At 45.9% G+C, this 21,922-nt stretch overlaps 1 protein-coding gene across 1 annotated transcript in view; it reads right to left on the bottom strand.

Annotated features, from left to right (window-relative positions):
- Window positions 1–1,436: 1,436 nt before the first annotated feature.
- The window catches only part of TGM4 (transglutaminase 4), a 26,985-nt gene continuing 6,499 nt past the window's right edge, over window positions 1,437–21,922 (bottom strand). Inside the window, exons 5-14 of the mRNA XM_008567288.1 lie at window positions 20,599–20,717; window positions 18,816–18,923; window positions 15,253–15,427; window positions 15,021–15,159; window positions 13,685–13,788; window positions 11,204–11,455; window positions 6,189–6,467; window positions 5,394–5,563; window positions 4,015–4,151; window positions 1,437–1,806 (exon numbers count right to left, since the gene is read on the bottom strand). Of these exons, the coding sequence (XP_008565510.1) occupies window positions 1,665–1,806; window positions 4,015–4,151; window positions 5,394–5,563; window positions 6,189–6,467; window positions 11,204–11,455; window positions 13,685–13,788; window positions 15,021–15,159; window positions 15,253–15,427; window positions 18,816–18,923; window positions 20,599–20,717 (1,625 nt within the window). The 3' untranslated portion in view covers window positions 1,437–1,664. The remainder of the gene's footprint in view (window positions 1,807–4,014; window positions 4,152–5,393; window positions 5,564–6,188; window positions 6,468–11,203; window positions 11,456–13,684; window positions 13,789–15,020; window positions 15,160–15,252; window positions 15,428–18,815; window positions 18,924–20,598; window positions 20,718–21,922) is intronic.

The raw sequence follows: 21,922 nt of genomic DNA, 5'->3' as shown, positions 1-21,922 counted from the left end.
TGGCCAAGAGAGGGCTGAAATTGAGGAGGGGAGGGATTGAAACAACAGGCTCAGCAAATGCCTGAAGGCCATATCAAGGTGGTTCCCTAGTGGAGCCCTTCCCGCGAGTCTGGTGGGGGTGGGTGGGAGGATATCCTCTGAATGCTGCCCGCAGGTGCTGGGATGTTTCAGGTGTTGGAAGGTAAGCGTGAAATGCCCAGCTGTGACCAAGGTGGAGGGGTCTGCAGCACTTCCTTGAAGGTCAGAGGGCAGTCGGGAGGGAGCGGGCCTGGGCTGGGTACTGAGCAGGGGACGCCCACACTCATTATCGCCCCACCCCTTTCCTTCCCACATGGGCCTTCTTGAAGGTTCATAGGTTCATGATTTTAACTCATCCACACCATCGCTCACAGATCAGAGAGGCCACTGTGCCACCCATCACCACCCAGGGGCTAGGGGTTCTCAAACTGGAATACTCTAAATTCCTACTCAACTGCATGTGCCTCGAAGCCTCACCCAGCCCTGGGCAAGCACAGGCGCCATGGAGTTGGGCCTGAGGTGCCGCAGTTTCAAGCTACCTGAAGCTGTGGAAGGTGGAAGACAACCCAATGTAAGATGGCTCTAGTCTTAGGCCGGCCCGTGGCTCACTTGGTAGAGTGTGGTGCTGATAACACCAAGGCCGCGGGTTCGGATCCTATATAGGGATGGCCGGTTTGCTCACTGGCTGAGCGTGGTGCTGACAACACCAAGCCAGGGGTTGAGATCCCCTTACTGGTCATCTTTAAAAAAAAAAAAAAAAAAGATGGCTCTAGTCCTGCATCTGGCTCAGTGGGCAGGCCCAGCTGTGGGCTCGGTGTGTGCAGATGTCAGAGGGAAAGCCACCAGTACACCTGTTGTTCCTCAGACTAGGCCTCCTATCAGGGAGTTAAGGAGGGTGGACATGGAGCACCAGGAAACGGAATCCTTGGATTTCTGACAGGTGACAGAGAGGGGGAGATGCATTTCTAGCAGGCTCAACCGAATGCTGAGAGAGCACTCCAGTTGGCAGGTGCCTCCAGGGCTGGCAAACCCTTGGCCTGAAGACATGGCATCTTCACACATGGCCCCGGCGGGTGGCAGCTCTTGGCTTCCCATAGCCTGTTGCTCTAGGGGGAGAATCTGTGGCTTTGGATGTCTGTGGTTCTGAATCTAGATAACGGTGGCCCTGCTCTTTGAGGCCATGACTCAAGAAGGGGATGGGGAGTTCTGTGGACCAGGCTAGGTGTTTCTAGCTATAAAAGATGTGACCCGGGCCGAGCCCGTGGTGCACTCGGGAGAGTGTGGCACTGGGAGTGCAGCAGTGCTCCCGCCGCAGGTTCAGATCCTATATAGGGATGACCAGTGCGCTCACAGCGCTCACTGACTGAGCGCGGTGCAGCCAGTCTCAAAAAGGACAAAAAAAAAAAGATGTGACCCCCCTGTGATCTCACTGGACCTGTGACAGCCCAGTGGGTGTGGCTACCTGTGGTTTGTTTTGGCCTTTGAATTCCTTATCTTCTACCTGGCTGGCTCTTGAATCTGCCATCATATGAGTAATCAAACTAATCATTCATGATCTGAAAGCTAAGTGCAAAGTAGGAAATGCTGAAATGCTCAGTAAAGCCTCACTGGGCTCCTGCCGGTGTTTCCCTAACATCCGGCAGAGGCTAGTTGGTGATGAGAACAATTTTCTCAGCGTAAATCTCTTTCACTTGATCGGAAGTAAACTTGATGATAAATTTCCTGGGTCCAGTTTTCTCTGGAGTACAATTTATGTAGAACTGGATGGTCTCACCAGGATGCACCGTCCTGGAAAATTTAAAGACACAGAGACATGCAATCAGCTAAGATTGCCATGGGGAGAGGGAGATGAGCTGGGCGATGAACCAGGAGTCCCAGTCTTAGCTCAGCCTCTCTGAGAAGTCCTGGCCGTTCCAGGGCACAGCACAGTGGACCTCCACCCTGGATGCTGTCAGTTTTCTCAGGTGTAAAGCAAGATCGTCTAACTAGCTGGTTTCCAGGGGCTCTTCCAGCTCTGACATTTCACAAACCGTCCTGGGAGCCCTGCTTGGGTTTACAGATGTTCCTGTTTCATGGGTATTAGCAACAGTTGTCTCTTATATGAAATCCAAGAGGAACATTTGTTTTATGATGAATCCACATGAAAGGAATTCATTGCTGGTCCGGGACCAGCAATACTGGCATCATCTGGGAGCTTGTTAGAAATAACAGAATCTGGGCCGGCCCGGTGGTGCACTGGATCATGGAGTTGGGCCTGAGGTGCCGCAGTTTCAAGCTACCTGAAGCTGTGGAAGGTGGAAGACAACCCAATGTAAGATGGCTCTAGTCTTAGGCCGGCCCGTGGCTCACTTGGTAGAGTGTGGTGCTGATAACACCAAGGCCGCGGGTTCGGATCCTATATAGGGATGGCCGGTTTGCTCACTGGCTGAGCGTGGTGCTGACAACACCAAGCCAGGGGTTGAGATCCCCTTACTGGTCATCTTTAAAAAAAAAAAAAAAAAAGATGGCTCTAGTCCTGCATCTGGCTCAGTGGGCAGGCCCAGCTGTGGGCTCGGTGTGTGCAGATAAAAAAACAAAAAAAAAAAAAAAAAAAAAAGAAATAACAGAATCTAAGGCTCCACCCCAGAATTGCTGAATCAAAATCTGCATTTTAATAATATTCCCTGGGTAATTTGTGTGCATGTTAAGGTTTGAGAAACCCTGATCTAAGGGAAGGAGGAGTGTACTTATTTTTACTTAGAAGAATCAGACAACCTGTAAGACATAGACCATAGGAAACCTTCTCTCTGGAGCAACCATTAGAGTTCAGTAAAGTCCTTTGCTGAATATACCTGCATACCAAAGTCAATCATTTCCATACAGTCCAGCAAACAATTAGAAAATATAATGAAAAACATCCCCTCACAAAAGCAACAAAAGTTATAATATACCTTGGAATTAATCCAACTAGGAACGTACAAGATATATATGAAGAAAACAATAAAGCTTTTCTAAAGGTCACAAAGAAGACCTGAGTAAATGGTAAAATATCCCACATTCCTAGATGGTAAGACTCTATATTGTCACTTGGTACAAATTCTCCCCCAAATAGATTGATAAATTCAGTGCAATACCAATCCCAACAGTTTTTAAATGATATGACAAGATGACTCTAAAAGTTCTATGGACAAGAAAAAAGAGGATAAGAGGGACATTTGCCTACTTCATATCCATAAGTACTGCAGAACTACAATAATTTAAATGACATGATATTGCATTAGAAGAAAAATGCAATAGCAAATTAGAGTCCAGATTCCCAGATATACATGGGAATTAACAATGTAATAAATGTAGTGCTTTAAAGTACTAGGAAAATAATAGATCATTTAACAAAGTAGTAGCTCTACATCATTCACACCCCCAAAATTAAACTCTAGATAAACCTAATTGTGTCAATAATGCCAGAAATTCTAGAAAAAGCATAGGAGAAAATTTCTATATTCTTAGGGTGACATGAAACTCAGTACTGATAAAAGATTGACAAGTTTGACTACATCAAAATTTAAAAGTTCTAATGGTAAAAGACATCTTAGTGTTTAAAAAACAGACTGATAAACGATTTGCAATGCATAACACTCTACTATGTAAAGACTACACACAAATTAATATGAAAAAATAAGAGTACAAAAATGGAGAAAGAATATGAATGGGTAATTAACGAGATAAATAGTCAGTTAACATAAAAATAGTCTCACAAATAATCAGAGATGGAAATTAAAACAAGGTTACTTAACCATTAGATTGGCAAGAATCAAAAAGATCCGTTGTTGGAGCATAAATCAGTGCAATCTGACCCGTAAGCAATTAGGCACTGGTAAAATGCAATCTTTTGACCCTGCATTTTGACCCTATAACCCCGTACTGGGAATTCACATCTCAAAACTATTTATATACATGTGCAAGACATATGTCCCGAGAGTTTATTTCTGTTTGTAAGAACAGCTCAGGCAGACTCACCCTTGGTCAAAGGTCTGCCGCGAGGAGATGCCCAGGCTTTCCATAAAGATTAAGATGTTAGTCAAAGGGATGGCCAGGGTATTCTTGAAGACACAACTGCAGGTAAGTGGCTGGCCAACTTTGCCTGAGTTAGGCAACTGTAGTAAAGTGGGGATGAGAGAGAGGGACAGAAGGTACGCATGAGCTATGTGCATGTTTCCAGGATAGGCTAAGGCAGAGAAGTAGAACCACAATGATGAGTTATTTCAACACACACACACACACACAATCAAGATGTCAGCAGGCCCGTGCTGTCCTGTGAGGGCTCTAGGGGAGAATATGTTCCATGCCTTTCTTTTAGCTTATGATGTTGCCAGTAATCATGTATATGTCTGTACAACCTGGCATCTTGTGATTTATCAGACTTTTTTTTAAAGGAATTTAAGACATATAGTCCTATGCCAGCCAGAGATCCTAGCTTGACCCACATCCTGGCTTCATTCAGCCCTAATCAGGATCCTCCTTGACCAAACAAGAGGCCTTCCTGCACCGCGCAGCCCCAGCTGCAGCATGTGTTTCTGAGACCCACCCGCAGGAAGGATAGGTGCAAGGAGGCCTCCCAGATGGGGCCTTGAAGCAAGGGATGCTTGTGAGGGAGGATCTCCCTGGAGGCCCTTCCCAGGCTCCAGGATTAAATACTTGCATGTGCTCCGCATGAGCCAAGCACAGGCTCCTGTCCCACTGTACCAGGGCTCCCTTCCATACCCCTGGACATGAGTGCTACCTCACAAGACCCAAAATACCAAGATGTCTTCCCAGCCAGGCTCTGTTCCTCCTCCCTAAGTGCGCCCCCACCCATGTCCAGAGCCAGAGCACTCAAGACAATTGTACCCACTTCCACCCCCCAGTCCTGGTTGCATTCTCTTTTTCAGACACCCACCATTTTACCTTTTGCATCTTTAGAATTTCATACTGTGTGCAAGTATTACTCATTCAAAAAATTAAAATTAACAATTTTAAGATTTGGGCTGGCCAGTTAAATCAGTTGGTTAGAGTGCGGTGTTATAACACCAAGGTCAAGGGTTCAGTATCCCCATACCTGCCAGCTGCCAACAAAAACCAAACCAACAAAATAAACAAATAAAAATTTTTAAATTCAGTTGACCAAAAACTAAAAAAGAAAATGCTTAACCCATTGCTTCTCCTGAAATACATGTTTGGAAAAGGTATTTTTCTTAGGAATGTAATTTTAGGAATACAAATGTACTGGCCATTTTTCTTAGGAATGTAATTAGCCTGAAGAATATGCCAACCAGGGATCCCCAGGAGTCTTAAGGACACCACACCACTCCGAGGCCAAGCTCCAGGCAGAAGCCTTTTCTAGCCTGCAGGCGGCTCACCTCTATAGCGAACTCAGGGTACTGGAAATACACAAAAGTCTCAGAAGTCATCATTTCCTTGGACTCCACAATTTCCGCAACAAAGAAACCTTTAACGACTGGCTCATCATCAATCATACCCAGGCTGCCCATGTAGGCATGACAGTCCAAGGTCACAGTCACTTTGGATTCTGTCAAAGATCCAGAGAGGAGAGGAGGTAATTTATAATAGCCTTCCAGTATGAGTTTTCATCTTCAAGCACAGAACTGGGTAACCCTGGGCATGTTCCATTCTCTCTTCAGAAAACAAGAAGTTGGGCTTGAGAAGGAATTAATTGGCTGAGTTCTCCAGGCTCCCATCCTGAGCCCATGACAAACACTACCAGTTGTCATCAGGACATCCCATGCATTCTCAACACTATGCCCTGGACACCTACAACCCACTGATTAGAGAGGCATTTGAGATAAAATCTCTGCCATCATAAGAGACTTCTAATGACACTTCAAGCACCCCTAATTTATGACTCTGTGATAGACCCCAGGCTCCTGTTCCAGTGCCATCTTTGGCCCACATTTCCTCTGAGCCTGGATTTCTTTTTTGTTTGTTTTGTTTCTGTTTGATTGACCACTAAAAGTCCTATATACCTGGATTTCTTGTGACTACCAAATGGTAGGTTCTCAATAAATGTTTGTTTGTGTTTACTTGCACACAAAACTTTGTTAGTGTATGGAAGTAGTCCACAGAGAAGAGAAGAATCTCATATAGTGGGGACCCTGATCCCTCTTGGGGCCCAAGGCCCTTCCTGCTTCTGATACCTTGACCTTGGATCTGTGCAGTCTTATGGAAGACACCCAGGTTTGCCACCATCTTGCCAGTGTACATCTGCAGGTCAAAGGAGCTTGCAATTTTGACCTTCTGTTGGGTAGCAGTTGTCCTTTTGAGAATCAGGGTGAAATTAACACAGTTTCCCAGCAGCACAGGATCTGCCTGGACAGACATCTCAAGAAAGTCCTTTTTTTCAGGGAGGTGGTACTTCCTCTCATAATTGAGGAGGGTGAAGGCATGTTCCGTGGCCTCCTTCTCCTCAGAGGATCCTGGAAGAGACACAAAAGCAGCTTCCTTAGGGTGCTTCTTCAAGGACCAAATGTCCCAACCAACCCTAGGAGCAGAGAAAGCCTGTCCACATGGCCAGAAGCCCAAGAGCTGTGCATTCACACAAAGAAGTGTTCAAATCCCTATTCCTAAGTAATAGCACATTCTGATATCAGTGAGAAAGGCAGAATAAAGACCTCCAAATATCTTCTTCTCCATAAAAGCAATGAGCACACTGGTAAAAATGGTCAAAATAAACTTTTTCAGAACTCTTAAAATTAACCAAAGGCTGGGCTGGCCCGTGGCTCACTCGGGAGAGTGTGGTGCTGATAACACCAAGGCCACGGGTTCGGATCCCGTATAGGGATGGCCGGTTGGCTCACTGGGTGAGCGTGGTGCAGACAACACCAAGTCAAGGGTTAAGATCCCCTTACCGGTCATCTTTTTAAAAATAAAAATAAATAAAAAATTAACCAAAGGCTTACAACAATCTGAGGAGCAATTATTCAAGAAAAGCAGTTTAATTTCAGTAAGAACAAAGTATGTGGCATTCTGATCCCCGTCCATTCTTCCCAGATCCACAGTAGCCTTGAAAACAAACAGCACCACAATCACAGTGAAAACCAGCAGCCTATCCACCTTTGGAGGGGAAAGAATGAATTTGGAGCTCCCCAAAAGCTCCACCACCAGAGAATTGTCATTATTTGACCTACATGGCAGTTCCCTGGAAGTCTCCATTCACAGAACTTCTCTTCATTTGACCCAACTAAGAACTCACTCATTACAAACAGCCTTTTCTCCTTGGGGCATTTGTCAAAACAAACAAAAACCAGTAGCAACTGTTTAACATTGCAATTGCTGAAGGTAATAACAGTTGAGGGAAAAAAGAAGCTGACCAAAAAACTTAAAAGGAAAAGCTAAGGAACAACATGTATATAAGGGCTTTGAAAAGTTCAGACAGATTCCTGGGAATTTAGAAGGTTTGAGAAAGACCTGAGAAGGCTACACGCTCTCACCTCTAACTGATCTTGAGGCTTTGCACAAGCAGGAAGTGAAGGCTAAGGCAGAGTTATAAACTGCCTGCCAAAGCATTAAATGTGTATGCTGACTTGTACGCAGAGCTCCTTGGCAAATGCTAGGAGCCTTACTGGTCCAAGGCATTTAAGGAAACCTCTGGCCAGTCTTTAGCTGATCACAAAGCAACCTGAGCAGAGACTTCAGTGTTTATGCACAACGAAGATTACAGACTTCACAGAATTATATCTAACAGGGAAGTCACTAAACAAACAAATAGCAACAATAACAAACAGAAACAACAAAAAACCTGGGATGAGGGACAGGATCTGATTTCTGATTACTATATTATATTCTTTAAAATGTCAAAAAAAAAGAAAAGAAATATATATGAAACAAAAAAAAAAAACAATAAAAAAATAAAATAAAATGTCCAACTTACTACCAAAAACACGAACAAACAAACAAAAGACAGGCAAAGAAACAAGAAAGTATGGCACATACACAGAGGGGGAAAGCAGTCAACAGAAGCTGACCCTGAGGGAGCCCAGACATTAGACTTACTAGACAAAGACTTTAAGTTAGCTATCTTAAATATATTCAAAGAACTAAAGGAATGTACAAGTATGAGAATAGTGGCTTGCCAAATAGAGAATATAATAGTCCCACCTTATCATAGGGGATACATTCCAAGACTGCCAGTGGATGCCTGAAACTGTGGATAGTAACAAATCCTACAGATACTATGTTTTTCCTATACATACATACCTATGATAAAGTCTGAGGTGCAACAGCAAAACTAGCACAAATTCCTTTCTCCTCCACAATTTCATGTGTAGAAGATTCGTTCTTATTGTAGATCTTAGCAGCCTTAGCATACGATTTTTTTCTTTCCTTATTAGGTAAAGAACTTTTACCTTTTCACTTAAAGGAAGCACTTTCAGCTTCTTTTTGGCATATCCAAGCTGCTGGCATCAGTACTCTTGCATTTTTGAGTCATTATTAAGTGTAATAAAGGTTCCTTGAACACAAGCACTGCAATACCACAACCATGGATCTGTTAACCAAGATTACTACTAAGTGCCTAAGGGTGGGCAGTGTAGATGGCAAGGACATGCTGCACAAAGGGACGACTCACATGCTGGGTGGCTGGGAGCAGGATGGCATGAGACCTCATCATGCTATTCAGAACGGTGCACAATTTAAAACTTATGAATTATTTATTTCTGGAATTTTCCATGTAATCTTTTCAGACTGTGGTTGACCACAAATAACTGAAACAGTGGAAAGCAAAACTTTGGGGGGGGGGGCTGCTGCATCAATAAACAGATTTAAATTATTTTTTAAAAAGATAACCAAATAGAAATTCAGGAGTTGAAAAGTACAATAATAGTAGATGAGAGCTTGTAGAAGAAAGAATCAGCAAACTTGCAGAGAAGTCAATTGAGATTTTCCGGTCTGAGAGACAGAAAGGATAAAGAATGAAAAAAACGAGCAGAGCCTCAGAGACCTGAGAGACACCATCACATGTACCAGTTCACAGATACCAGTCTGTCTTCCTCTCTATCCTTTCCTCCCTCCCTGCTGCTCCCCTCACCCTGACTTTTGTTTTTTAGATTCCTCCTAGCCTGATCCTGTTTAGTCACTTGCCCATTTTGAAGACAAACTTGGGGATACAATTTCATCCATAAGAAAGAGATTTCCAAACTTATTACACAGCTCTCTGCCCTCTTTCACTCTGAACACAAAGAGACTTCAGAGTGGACAGCTCCACTCTGACCCTGAGCTCTGGCCCTGAGCTGTCTTGGTAGCTGTTGCTTGACTCATTTCAAGAAATGTTTACTGATGGCCTACATCGTGCAAGGTTCTGTACAAGCTCACAATCATCTCGGGGGTCCAAACTGACCTGCTATTAACCATACTGTGATGAAGGGAGGGAAAGCCCCAGTGTCCTGGGTACCACGCCCCTCCCGCACACTGTGACTTGCTCTCATCTACGAGCCCTTAGCATGTCCTGCCCTCCCTTACTCATATTCCATAGCCTGTTTGCCTGTCTACACTCAGAACCCTCTGGGGAAGCCGTATGGAGCTGCCTTTGTTTCCTCAGCAGCTGGCCAGTGGGACACAGAAGCTAGCAAGCTCCCATCAGATTGAGGAACATCAAGAACGGAGGCAGAGTTTGAGCAGCCGAGCCCGTGGGTAGTAGGGATGGCAAAAGAGAAAGTTCCGGGTAGGGAAAGCATCAATGGAGGTCTGGAGGGGGAAAGCCAGACAGCCACTTCAGGGGACAGTGAGCAGCATGGCTGGGAAATAAACTCAGGCAGGACACTGGAGGCTGCTCTGCAGGGCCCAGGAGGCCAGGCTGAGGAACCAATATTGAATCCAGCAGGCCCTGGTGAGCACAGAAGTTCTCAGCAAGGTGAAACAGCAAAGACCTCAATTGGAACATTTTTTAAAAAGAGGTACAAGCTGTACCTGTCCCTCCCCAGTCCTAGAAGCCCTACTTGAAGAAAGACTGACACAAAACCAACAAGAACACACTCTGAAGGGCAGCCAGGCTGGGAAGAGAAGGATCCACATGCTTGCAGCTGAGGACTTGGGGGCTGAAGCGGGAGGGGAGGAAGCCTGAGGACAGGATGGCTGTCTGCAGATGTGGAAGAGGACCTGGCCATCCACAGGCAGGCCCTGCACCCTAACCAGGGTGAGTAGGGGGACTGAGCAGCCTGTTCTAAGGGAGAACGAGGTCAGTGTTTGGAGTAGCTGCCTGTCTCAGGATGACAGAAACACCTGGGCAGCACCTGTGGCCACATCTCTTTGCCTCCTGCCCACTCTCCCTTGAGTTCAATGCACCCCACCCTGGACATCTCTACCTGGCTGTTCCCCAGACACCCTGAATTCTCCTTGAAATCTGGCTCATCTTCCCTCTCAGGATTGCCTACCCCGCCCCCTTTGTGTGCCCAGGTACAGCGAATGGCACTTCCATGTATCAAATGACCCATTGGAACCAGAAAGCCAAGGAATATACCTATTGCCCAGGAGTTACATATGCCCTATCTTTCCCCACCATGCAGAGAAGCCTAACTTCAAAACCTAGCATGGCCACTTATTAGCTGTGTGAGCTTGGGCAAATGACTTGAGCTCTCTGAGTCGCAATTTTGCCTCCTCAAAATGTGAGTTAAAGTACAAGCCTGACAGGCTACTGTGAGGACTAAGTTAGGCGAGGAACATAATGTGCTTAGTATTGAGACTGGCATGTCATAAATGCTCAAGCATTATCAGCTGGTACTATAAATATTAATAATAGTTACTATTAACAACAATAAATGGTTAATAATAATAGTAGCTACTGTTGTTGGTGATAAATGACAGCTATTTATAAAAATGAGTGTAGTGGTTCTTGACCTTTATCATCATCATCATCTTGGCTGGGAGTCAGCAAACTACAGCCTTCGAGCCGAACCTAGCCCACTGCCTATTTTTAAATCAAGTGTAAATAAAGTTTAAACTGGAACATAGTCATGCCCATTCATTGATGGATTATCTGTGGCTGCCCTAGAGCTGTCCACAGCAGAGTATAGTAGTTTCACCAGAAACTGTATGGCCCTCAGAGCCTAGAATATTTACTATTGGGTCCTTTACAGAAAAGGTTTGCTGATCCGTGATCCTGACTATTATCATGGTCTTGGTGACTCGGGGACCCGAGTTAGGGAAGCCCTGTGGCCACCTTCTGGGAACTTGTACTCATTGGTGATGTCATTCCGGCTGTCCTGGCCCACCGCCTTGGTGCTGATTTGTTTCCCGATCTCTGTTTTCTCCACTGAGATGACGGTGTACTTCTTCTCCCCATTCACCACCTTCACCATCCAGACGTACTTGCTAGCATGCACTTCTGAGAAGAGGAACCTGGTGTCATAGCACATGGAGATGTCACCTCTGCGGATAGCAGTCAGTGGCGATGGCCCGCAGCGGTAGATTCCTGAAGGGTAGCCAGGAAGGAACACTCTCAGTTGGACTCCCCAGCCCTCCCTGCCCAGGTCAAGGGACAGCAACTGATCCCAAACCCAAACAGGACCAGCAAGCGGGCTTTGCCCAAAACGCATCTGGGTGCTCACTTCCTGGGCCATCCTTGACTATTCTGAAAAGAGGGGCATATCTCAGCTTTGACTTTAATAGGAAGTCACACCACCTATTAAACTCATCCTAGCATACTCCCAGTGGAGTATAGAGTCACATGATCTAGGTTTGATTCCTGCCTTCAAACCTTGAAGCTATGTGACTTTGAGCAAGTCACTTTAGCTCTCTGTGCCTCCATTTCCTAGAAAACTGGGGAAAAAAACAGTGCTCACCTCCTAAGGCTATTGTGAGGATTAAATGAAATAATGCTTGTAACATGCTTAGCATCCTGCCTGGAACAAATGCAAGCTGTTGCTATTGACCCGGACTCATAGAAACATCTCCATTTGAAGAGCTCTCTTCTAAATTTCTGGCCTGTGGATACAGTGGTCCCTTTATCAGTCATTAACAGCTCCGTGGGAATTAGTCTCTTGGCTCACCATTACTCAGTAGTAGTTTTGGTTTTTACATTCCCTTGTATTCTGGGCATTGCACTTGCCACTTCTGTTATTTTATTCAATCCTCAACATACGAAACTCCTCTCCCTTGCCTCTTTAAAGCAGCCAGACCTCTGAATTCAGTGTAGTGAGGACTAGGACTCAGGAAAACTGGACTCCTAACCTAAAGCTGGTTCTGCCCCTAACTTGTTGACTAACTTTGGCCATCCCCCTTCTCCCTCTCTGGCCTTATTATAAAGTGAGTGGCTTAGGTGGGCTTCTAAGCCCCCTTTCTGGCCAGCAAACAGGGCAGCACCAGGCTGCTTACTGCCTGGTTGCCATGGCTACTGCCCCCCACCCCCAACCCCCGATGCTACTGGGATTCCCTGGATGGGAAGAGCCCATGAGATCTGCCCTGCTGAGACTCTTCCGCTGAGTATAGGAGGGCATGTGTGTGTCACTAGCCCCTCCCACCACCGGGGACCCCTCCCACCACCCTCATGTCCCATTATAAGGGCAATGTCTGATCTCTGGAGAAATGTGAAGGCTTTTTTCACTTTTAACAGCACTTTGCCTTCAGGGCCACATGGGCTCGCACTACAGCTGGAGGAATCAAAGGTCCCACACTGAGGGGTGTGGGACCACCAGAGTACTTTTAAACTCTAATTTGAATGCCTTTGGAGACTTAGATGCTCTTGTCTATGGGTCCCACCTTCCCAGTTGCACACCCCCACTTACTCTCCGGCCCTATGGGCAGGTGAATTTGCTATCCCTGGGATGAGCTTCACAGGGAAACTGAGTCTCAATCCTAGAAGGATCTTTTAGGGATCTGCCCAGTGTCCCGTGGGGCAGAAGTACCTGAGGGACTGCAGGGATGTCAGGGAGCCAGGGCAGGCTGGTCCCCATCACACTTCAGCTAAAGCGGTTCTGCTTTTACAAAATGAGGTCTCACAAGCAGTTTCCTTCTGAAGGATTTGACTGCTTTTAAAAAACATTTGAAAACTATAGTCTATTTTCCCTTTATTGGGAAGACGTTTTTGTTTTTAATACTAGGACTCAAATTTAAAATAAAGATAACTTGATTCCATAGATTTTCCAAGTGACCTCAGACAAGCCCCATACATCTGTTTCCCCATCTGTACAAAGACATGCTCCAAGGCCCTTCCACCTAAAAGGGCTACTTACTGTCTTACTCAGGAATCAGTAACCCCTAACCAAATAAGACTTGTGCTGCAATCCTGGTTTTGCCTCTTGGAGCTATGTGATCTCAGGCAACTCACTTCACCTCCCTGAGCCTCAGTTTCCTCGCTTATAAAATGAGGATAATGACAGAACCTATTTCAAAAGGTTAGTTGTGAGTTACATGGATCATGTAGGTATTACATGTGGCATATGGTAGGGACCCCTTAAGTGCTACCATATCATTACTATTATCAGTATTATTATTAGCATTATTTTTATTTTTTTAAAAATCTGAAACTGAAGACCCTGCTCAGCAGGAATGGCAGGAGTGATTGGGCATGCTTTCTGTTTCAGGAAATTTTTATTGAAAACTTCTCCACCTGCTTGTCTGTACACCCAAGACCCACAGAACCCTGGGCCAGGTCAGGAGAGCAGCACAGATACAGAGAACCTTCCACCAGCCCCCTGCTCACCGTCGCTAAGCTCCTGCGGCGTGCCGTCCATCGCCTGCCAGCCGTCATAGCCCTTGGGCAGATCCTGTCGCTTCATCCAGCCTTCTGTCCACACATGGAAATTCCTGCAGCAGGTTAGGAACAGGCCACACCCCAGCCCACACCCAAACACAGTCAGAGATAAACATGCCAAAATTGCCAGGGACCTCTCCATTACCAGGGACCCACCAAGGTTATTCTTGGGGGTTGAGGAATTTTTGTCTACATTGGCAAGGGAGGGGTCATCGCTAAGTGCCACCTGCCCCACCTGGAAAGCCTCAGAGGGCACAGAGCTGGAGGCAAATGGGTGGGGACTGGGGAGGAGTATCAGACTCTGATCCTGCCTATGATTCCCCCAGAGCCTAGAGCTTTTCCCACTCCTCAAGGCAAGACCAAATTTTATTTTTCTTGATGTCTTCAGTGTTTCAGGCATAAAAGACACCTAATAAACATTTGCTGAATACACGAATAAATGAAATAACAGCTGTAATCCTTTCCTGGGTTGAAGACTGCCACTCCCTGGGATTCTGTTTTGTTGATGAGTAAATTTGTAACTAGCCAACCTCTGAACTCTCATATTAATTCTTGATATTTTTAAGTTGATTCTCTTGGTTTTCTAGGTGGACAATTATATCATCTAAAAATAATACAGTTTAGTGCCTCCTTTCCAATAGTTTTGAAGTTTTTTTTTTTTTTTTTTTTCCCCTCTCATCTTGGTATGTGAACTAGAACTTCACAGCAACATCTGAATAAAAGCTGTGAGAACTGGCCTCCCTGTCTGGCCCCAACTTCACCTGGAACGCTTTGGATATTTATAATCATGCCCCCACTTTCCCTCCTCTTCCACTCCCTCTGAAACTTCTCATTCTCCCTTATTCCTCCTGTGGTCACTTTTAGCTTTCTAGGGGCTCATGTGCTCTAGATCAGAGAACAAAAGAAATAGTGCTTCATGGCGGTCAATGGGTACCAGTTACATCAAAGGTTCTCACACAGCAGTATGAGCCAGATCTCCTGGGCTGAATGCTAAAATTAAATGCAGATTCCTGGCCTTCATCTTTAGGAGCAAAGGCTCCAGTCCAGGACGCTGCATTAACAAGCCTCCCCAGGTGATTCTGGTACGAACATCCAAGGCCGAATTTTGAAAAATACTAAATTTCAGGAGCAGTGGGCACCTGCCTACAACTTGAATCAGTCTCTGAGAGAGACTGAGGGGGCCCCACCATACAGTGGAGTCTTTAGGTTGGGAGGGTCTGGAGACTGGGCTTTGACTAGAAAATTCCTGGGGGGGGGCAGGGCAGGGTGAGAGGAGGGACCCTACCAGACAGAGTCTTTGCTCATACTGACAATTTTCTTGCCCATCTCATTCAGGTAGATGTCCACCGTGAGGTTCTTTTCCGTGTCATGGGCTGAATTGAAGTTGGTCACACTGCGCGCTGGAATTCCCAATGCTCTCAGCACTGAAATGATCCCGGGCAGCGGTGGTCAGCAACTGTAGGGGCTGGGAGCCCCTCCCTGGTACTTCTCCCGTCAGTCCCTGGCCTCCCACATACCTGTGGTCAGGACCCCAGAGAACACCCAGCACTGGCCGAAGGACACTGGCTTCTGCGTGGCATAGTACTGCTGCAGTATGGGGGCACTGCCCGTCCACACGTGCGGGGGTGTGCCACCCTGGTAGTTCCCCGACCAATTCCCGATGAGCAGGCCTTGTCCGTTCTGAGGGCTCATCTGATACACACATAGGCACGTAGGGGTGGGGTCAGTGTCCACCCTTCAGCAGCACAAGGTGTTTCCAGCCCAGCCTGGCCACCCAGCCACCAATGTGGATACCACGGAGCATCTCAGAACACTTGGAGGGCACAGGTTTGTCCAGGGTAGGGGGTAGGCAGGGTACCAAGAGAGGTCAAGGAGCATACTAGCCCTGTAACCTGGGGCAGATGCTCACTGCTCTGTGCCTCAGTTTCCTCCCTTATAAAATGATGATCATAGCACCACCTAGTGGCTGGACAAGCTTCTTCACTTATCAAAATCAGAGAGAGCAAAGGCCACTCCCACACCTAAGAGCCATCAAAGGAATAAAGACAGATGGAAGGGAGACAGGCAAAGGGTCCTGGTTGAAGCAGGGACACATACACCCCATCTTAACCATCACCCAGTCACCTCTCTGCTCTGGACTACAGGTTTCCTCTTGCCTCACCTAGTAGCCCCAGCCAGTCAGTGCCTGCTGGACCCAAGCCCTATAGAGCAATGTGGCAGGGGAGAAGAAGAGAGGATAAAGGGAGCTACATTGAACTCAGAGGATGTGCAGACTCTCAAGACTCCTCATGGACCACGCTCTATTCCCCTGTAGAACAAAGCACACGCCTCTTCCCAGGTGTGATGGGTAGCCTCTAAGACGGCCCTGGTAATCCCTTCTCCAAGACCTCGTACAGTGGTGGTCCACAGAATACAGTACAGTGACGGGCTGTCCCTTCTGAGAGGAGGCCCAGAGGCCGTGGCTCCCGCCCTCGTGCTCCTTCTCACTTGCTCACTCTGATGGGAGCTGGCTCCGGGCTGTAAGCTGCCCTGTGGTAAGGCCACGTGGTGAGCACCTGAGGCTGCCCACAGCCAGGACAGTGAGCCTGGATGTGGAGCCTCCCTGGCTGAGCCTTGAGATGCCTGCAGTCTGTGAGAGACTGTGAGCCAGAGGACCTAGCTACCTGCATCTGGATTCCTGACCCACAGACATGTGAGATAATAAATGTTTGTTGTCGAAGCCACCATGTCTTGGGCTAACTTGTCACAGAACAATAGATAATGAATGCACTAACTGCCTCATCATTTTTCCTTGCCTGGTGTGGGAGCCGTCTTTAGGCAGCCCTGGCAGAGTTCTGCTTGCTGGTCAGAAATTTGCAGTAGATCATACAGGCCCATTGATGGCCACATATTCTGTGGATAAAGATGCAGTAGGGGACCTGCGAGGGGAAGGTTATCAGGCCTAAAACTGAGGGCCGACAAAGTGGCTAGGGTTCTGAGATTTCCGAACATGGAAACTAATCTTAGTTAACCTAATTTTGGAAGTGACTCCTGCAACCCCTTGAAGTTCTGCAGTGCTCGCGCTTGGCTTATGGCCTCAGAGGTGGCTTGGAGTGCGTTACAAAGGAGCACAGGAAGTCTAGAGCTGGCTCAGCCACCACCCTGCTGTGCAGTGTTGGGCCAACAGCCCCTTCTCTCTGGGCTGACCTCCTCATCTCTGAAACAAGTCGCAGCTTAGCTCACTGCTTCCCAAACTCCAACACTTATAACAATCACCTGGGGATAGGCTACAAATTGGCCCACAGCCTGTTAGGCATTGGGCTGGGTACTTGTTAATGTGTTATTGAGCCCTCGTAATAACTCCAAACATGAGATAGATAACAAAAGCCCAGAGAGGCTCAGAGTCTTGTCCAGAATCATAGAGCTCAAAAGGAGAGAAGCAGACAGGTGTGTACAAATCCACCTGCACCACCGAGAACTAGAGCCTCCAACATAAGTTCTGTCTGCTAATGACTCAGTCTCCTTTACTCATTTTTTCTGAGGGTCCAGCCCATCCACTCAGCTGACTCCTGGGCTGGAGAATAAATGTGCCAACATGGGGGTAAACAAGAAAGAGCAGATATAGTGGGTTCCATGCCTGGGCCCCAGAGGGTCAGTGTGAGGGCTCTATGGTAATCCCACCAGCCACCAACTCGGAACCACCACGCAGGCCATGCCATTTATGAAGCACCCCACTAGTGCTGGCACACGCTCACAGCTACCCCGCAACGAGGGCATTTCAAAAGCTCCTGACTTAAGAACTTTCAGCTCACAGACTTGCCTGGAGATGAACATACGCCTGCCTGCCACCCACAGATGGCAAGAGCAGCCACTTGGCTCAAGCCTTGTTGGACCTTTGGAGAGCGGTTCTCAGTGGAGTTGGGAGACCCCTGGGAGTCTCAAGGTCTGTGATCAAAACTATTTGCATAAGAATCCCAAGGAGATATTGCCTTTTTCACTCTCATTCTCCCATATTTCATACAGAGGATGAAAAATTGATGTAGTTTCGTATTCCACATTGTAACCAACTTTAAGAAACTACCACTGTTGAGTGTAGGTGTGGTATCAAAGAAGAATATCTACCATTATCTGAAAAGGCTATGGAAGTATCTCTGCCCTTTTCATCCATGTAGCTGTGTGAGGCCAGATTGTCTTCATATATTTCAACTAAAACAATGTACTTCAATAGATTAAACGCAGAAGCAGATATGAGATTCCAGCTGACTTCTATCAAGCCAGACATTAAGAGATTTGCAAAAATGTAAAACAATGCTACTCTTCTCACTGCATATTTTATGCTTCAAACAGTATCAGTATTTTCCACAGAAATGCATTATTTATATCAACATGTAATAGATTTACTATCATTCTTTTAGAATAAATATTGTTTAAATTTCTCAGTTTTAATTTCTAATACAGTAAATATCTGTAAATATAAACCACATAAACACAAGCTATTTGGAGTCCTAGATCATTTTTAAATGCAGAAAGGGGTCCTGAGACCAAAATGTTTGAGAGCAGCTGCACTGGGCAAAACTGACTTTTAAGCAGCCGGGTGGGTGACAAACCATACTGTCTACCCAGGACTGAGGGGTTTCCTGGAACGCAGTATTCTTAATGCCAAAAAAAAAAAAAAAAAAGGAAAGTTCCAAGTGAACTGGAACAATTTGCTCACCCTAACTGGAGCCCAGTTTGCAGGTAGGAAGAGGAACTTATGTATTAACAAGTGGAGAAACTGAGGCCCAGAGAGGCAAAGCCATTTGTCTAAGGTCAGCCCATAAGTGGCAAAGCTGGGGTTCTGAATTCAGGTCTGACTTGAAAACCTGCAGATAGAACAGACCTTGGCAAATGTATATTTCTTGATAGTTTTGAATGGTTGGTTGATTGGCCATGGTGGTGTGGGGTAGTTCAAAGAGCTCGTAGTCCAGCTCGGGGGAAGAACCTAAAAATGGCTGAGCCATTGGCAAACAGTACCAGACAGCTTAAAACAGAAGCAAGATTTCTCTACAGACTTTGGTACTATCAGAATCTTTTCTGTTGAGCCCTGGCCTCCCACACCTACCACAGCAGTCAAGGCCCTGCCCACCAGCACGGGGTCCCACGTGTTCTCAGGCTTGACGAAGCTCTGGCTCAGCAGGGTAATGCAGCAGTTCAGGACGTTTTTCTCAAACTATTTTGGGAAATGAAGAAAGAGGCCGTTCACAAGAGTTTGCCCTGTGTCAGAAACTTAATACCATCTCATCTGCACTTCACAGCCTCCCTGTGGGGAACCCACCTCCAGGATAAGGAAACCTGCCTACTGTCTCACAAAGAACCCTGCTGCAGCACTGAAAATTAGAAACCATTTAAATGTCTAGTCATAGTCAACAGAAAAGTAAATCCATAGAGCTATAGGGTGCAGCCATTAAAAAGAAGGACAAGCAGAGTTTTTTTTAACACCATGGGGAAAATTCCTTTGTAGTCAAGTTAAATAAATGAAACAGACTACAATGTTGTACACAGATAGTTTTACCTCACTATGTAAGTAATAGTAATAGAAAAAGATAATGAAATACACTAAAATATTAAGCCATTATCACTGAGGGAGAAGATTATGATTTTCTTTTCACATTTCTGTATTTTCTGTCTTCTAAGTCTTTTGTGATGAGCATGTGTGTGACTTTTTAAATCTTATTCATTTATTTTAAACCACTCTATCCAGATATAATTTACATTGCACAAAATCTACCATTTAAACTGGACAGTTAAATGGTTTGAGTATATTTACAGAGTTGAAGTATATCTGTTGCTTTTGTAATCCAAGCAAAAAACAATCAAAACAAAAGGAATAGATAATAATCTTCATTCTCCAGAAAGAGTCTGGGAGAGTTTTGTGGTTATAATTCTTTGGGGTCCTTAAAGTCACCCCTTGATTTTCTAAGAGGGGCAACTACCTAGGACCCAGGTGATTCCTTCTTCCCCACCCCTCCTGTGGTCTCCATTTTGGCTGTTTCCTTCCTCTGTTGACCACCCCCTCTCCCCTGCCAACCACTTCCTCCCACTTCCTTTTCCCCATCTCCTGTCTGTAAGGTGGCAATGGTGGGTCCTTCCAGGGATGGCATGAAGGTGAAACAAGAGGACGTACGTGACACACTTTGCATGGTGCACACAGTGGGCCTCACTAACTGGGAGTCCCTCCTCCTTTGTCCCCACTTTTGTCCTATCCCAGGTGTCCAGACCCAGGGAGAGAAGGGGAAACTTCAAGCAGTTGTGTGGGGCTTGGCGTTTTCCAGAAGTTTTTTGTTGCAAAATCTGCTGAGAAGGAAAGTTGGAAGTTTCTAGTGCCATGAATCCTCACACCCTAAACTTTAGCACCATCATAGGCTTCTTTCCACGTGGTTGCTCTGCCTCATGGCAGCACGAAGACATTCATCCTTCCACTCAGCAGAGGACTCCACACCAATGTCTTCTAAAAAATCTCCCTCACGTCTTAGAGGCTCTTTGTCAATGCCAACATTCTGATAGTAACCTGCTTCCTTGTAAATAATTGTCAATGGTTGGTTCTTTGATAAATGCACTGCCCGTGCGGAGTAGGAAAGAGCAGAGGAAGATAGGAAGGGCCTGGGCAGGGCCCTGGAGAAGGGGTTTCCAGCTTGGATTCCCCCACCCAGCTGCACGGCCTGGGGACATCACCCATTCTCTGGGCAAGTTTCACATGTATGAGGCCAGGGTTTGACTTGAGACTCACAAACCTTTCTCCACAACCTTTACCAGCTACTACCTAACTAAAGACTAAGCTACTACCTTAAAACTAAGGTGGTCTATAGAGAGGGGCCTGGTCCAGCCACAGATGACAAGTCCATTACCTGAGCAAAGTTCCAGGGTTTTTCTCTGATATTTCCGGCAAAACCCATATAAACATAGCCTGTGTCATTGAGGACGTACTCTGCTCGCTCCTTCTCATCAGGCATGAAAACCACGTCCTCTGAAGCAAGACCACACATACATATGGGTTATTGTCCACCCCCTGGGACAGAGGCAGGTGTGCCATGGGGGACTGCCTGGGCTAGGGGATCTCCAAGGTCTCATGAGGGGTTTGGAACAGCAAGTGTTGGGGGGAGCAAAGTGGGTGAGGAGAGGGTCAAGGCAGGCATCAAAAAGAACTTCCTGAGCCAGCCGTGAGGGACTTCCCCTGGGAAAATCTGGGACAATTTGAACAAAAACATAATTAAGAACAAGTATGAATTATAAACCACTGGAAAAAAGAGAGAATCTATGAGTCCATACAGAGGATAAATAGATAAGTAGATAGATGGATGGATGGATAGATAGACGGATGGATGGACAGATGGATGGATGAATGAGGGTGAAAGAAGGGAGGGCTCTTCTCACAGGAGAATGCCAGGGGCCGGCAGGTAGATATGAATGGAGAGCTGGAGTTGCAAAATCAATGTGCAACCACCATAGTGAAGGTTTTGGTTCAGGTGAAAACGTTCAACGGATACAAAGTCTAGAGTTGGAGAATTTTGTTGAGGAACAGGTATTTGCATGGTCTTAAAGTGTCTTCACACAGACTATTTATTAGTTACAAAGGAAAAATAGTAATTACATAGCAGAGAAATTGGACAGCACCTCAACCAAATGATCAAAATTAACATCCCCAATCATGTGCCTCCAGACGTGATTTTCTGAGGCATCACTTACATAATATTCCAGCCAAGGTTGCATCACCTGAATCTAAAGATGATGAATCATCAGAAAAACCCAAAATGAGTAGTGTTCTATTTCAAAAGGGGGGAGATCTATTCCTCAAAAATGTAAATGGCAAAAAAGACTAAAAAGGCTGAGGAACTGTTCCAGATTAAAGAAGGTAAAAAGACATAATAACTAAATGCAATAGGAGACTCTGGCCTGGATCCTGTACTGGAGGGAAAAATGTTATAAACATGATTAAACAAGTGGCCAAACTGGAATACGGATTATAGATTAAAGTCAACATTTAATTTACTGAAGTTGATAACTGCACTGTGGTTATATAAGAGAATATCCCTGTTGTTAGAACAGACACACTAAAGTATTTAGGGGTCAAGAGCCACCTTCTATGTAACTTACTCCCAAATGGTTCAAAGATAAAGTGTGTGTGTGTGTGTGTGTGTGTGTGTGTGTGTGTGTGTGTGTGTGTGTGTGCGC

Source organism: Galeopterus variegatus, unplaced genomic scaffold (genome assembly GCF_000696425.1).
Source record: "Galeopterus variegatus unplaced genomic scaffold, G_variegatus-3.0.2 Scaffold307, whole genome shotgun sequence".
NCBI classification, from domain to species: Eukaryota; Metazoa; Chordata; class Mammalia; order Dermoptera; family Cynocephalidae; genus Galeopterus; species Galeopterus variegatus.
This window is presented reverse-complemented; position numbering and strand designations above follow the sequence as displayed.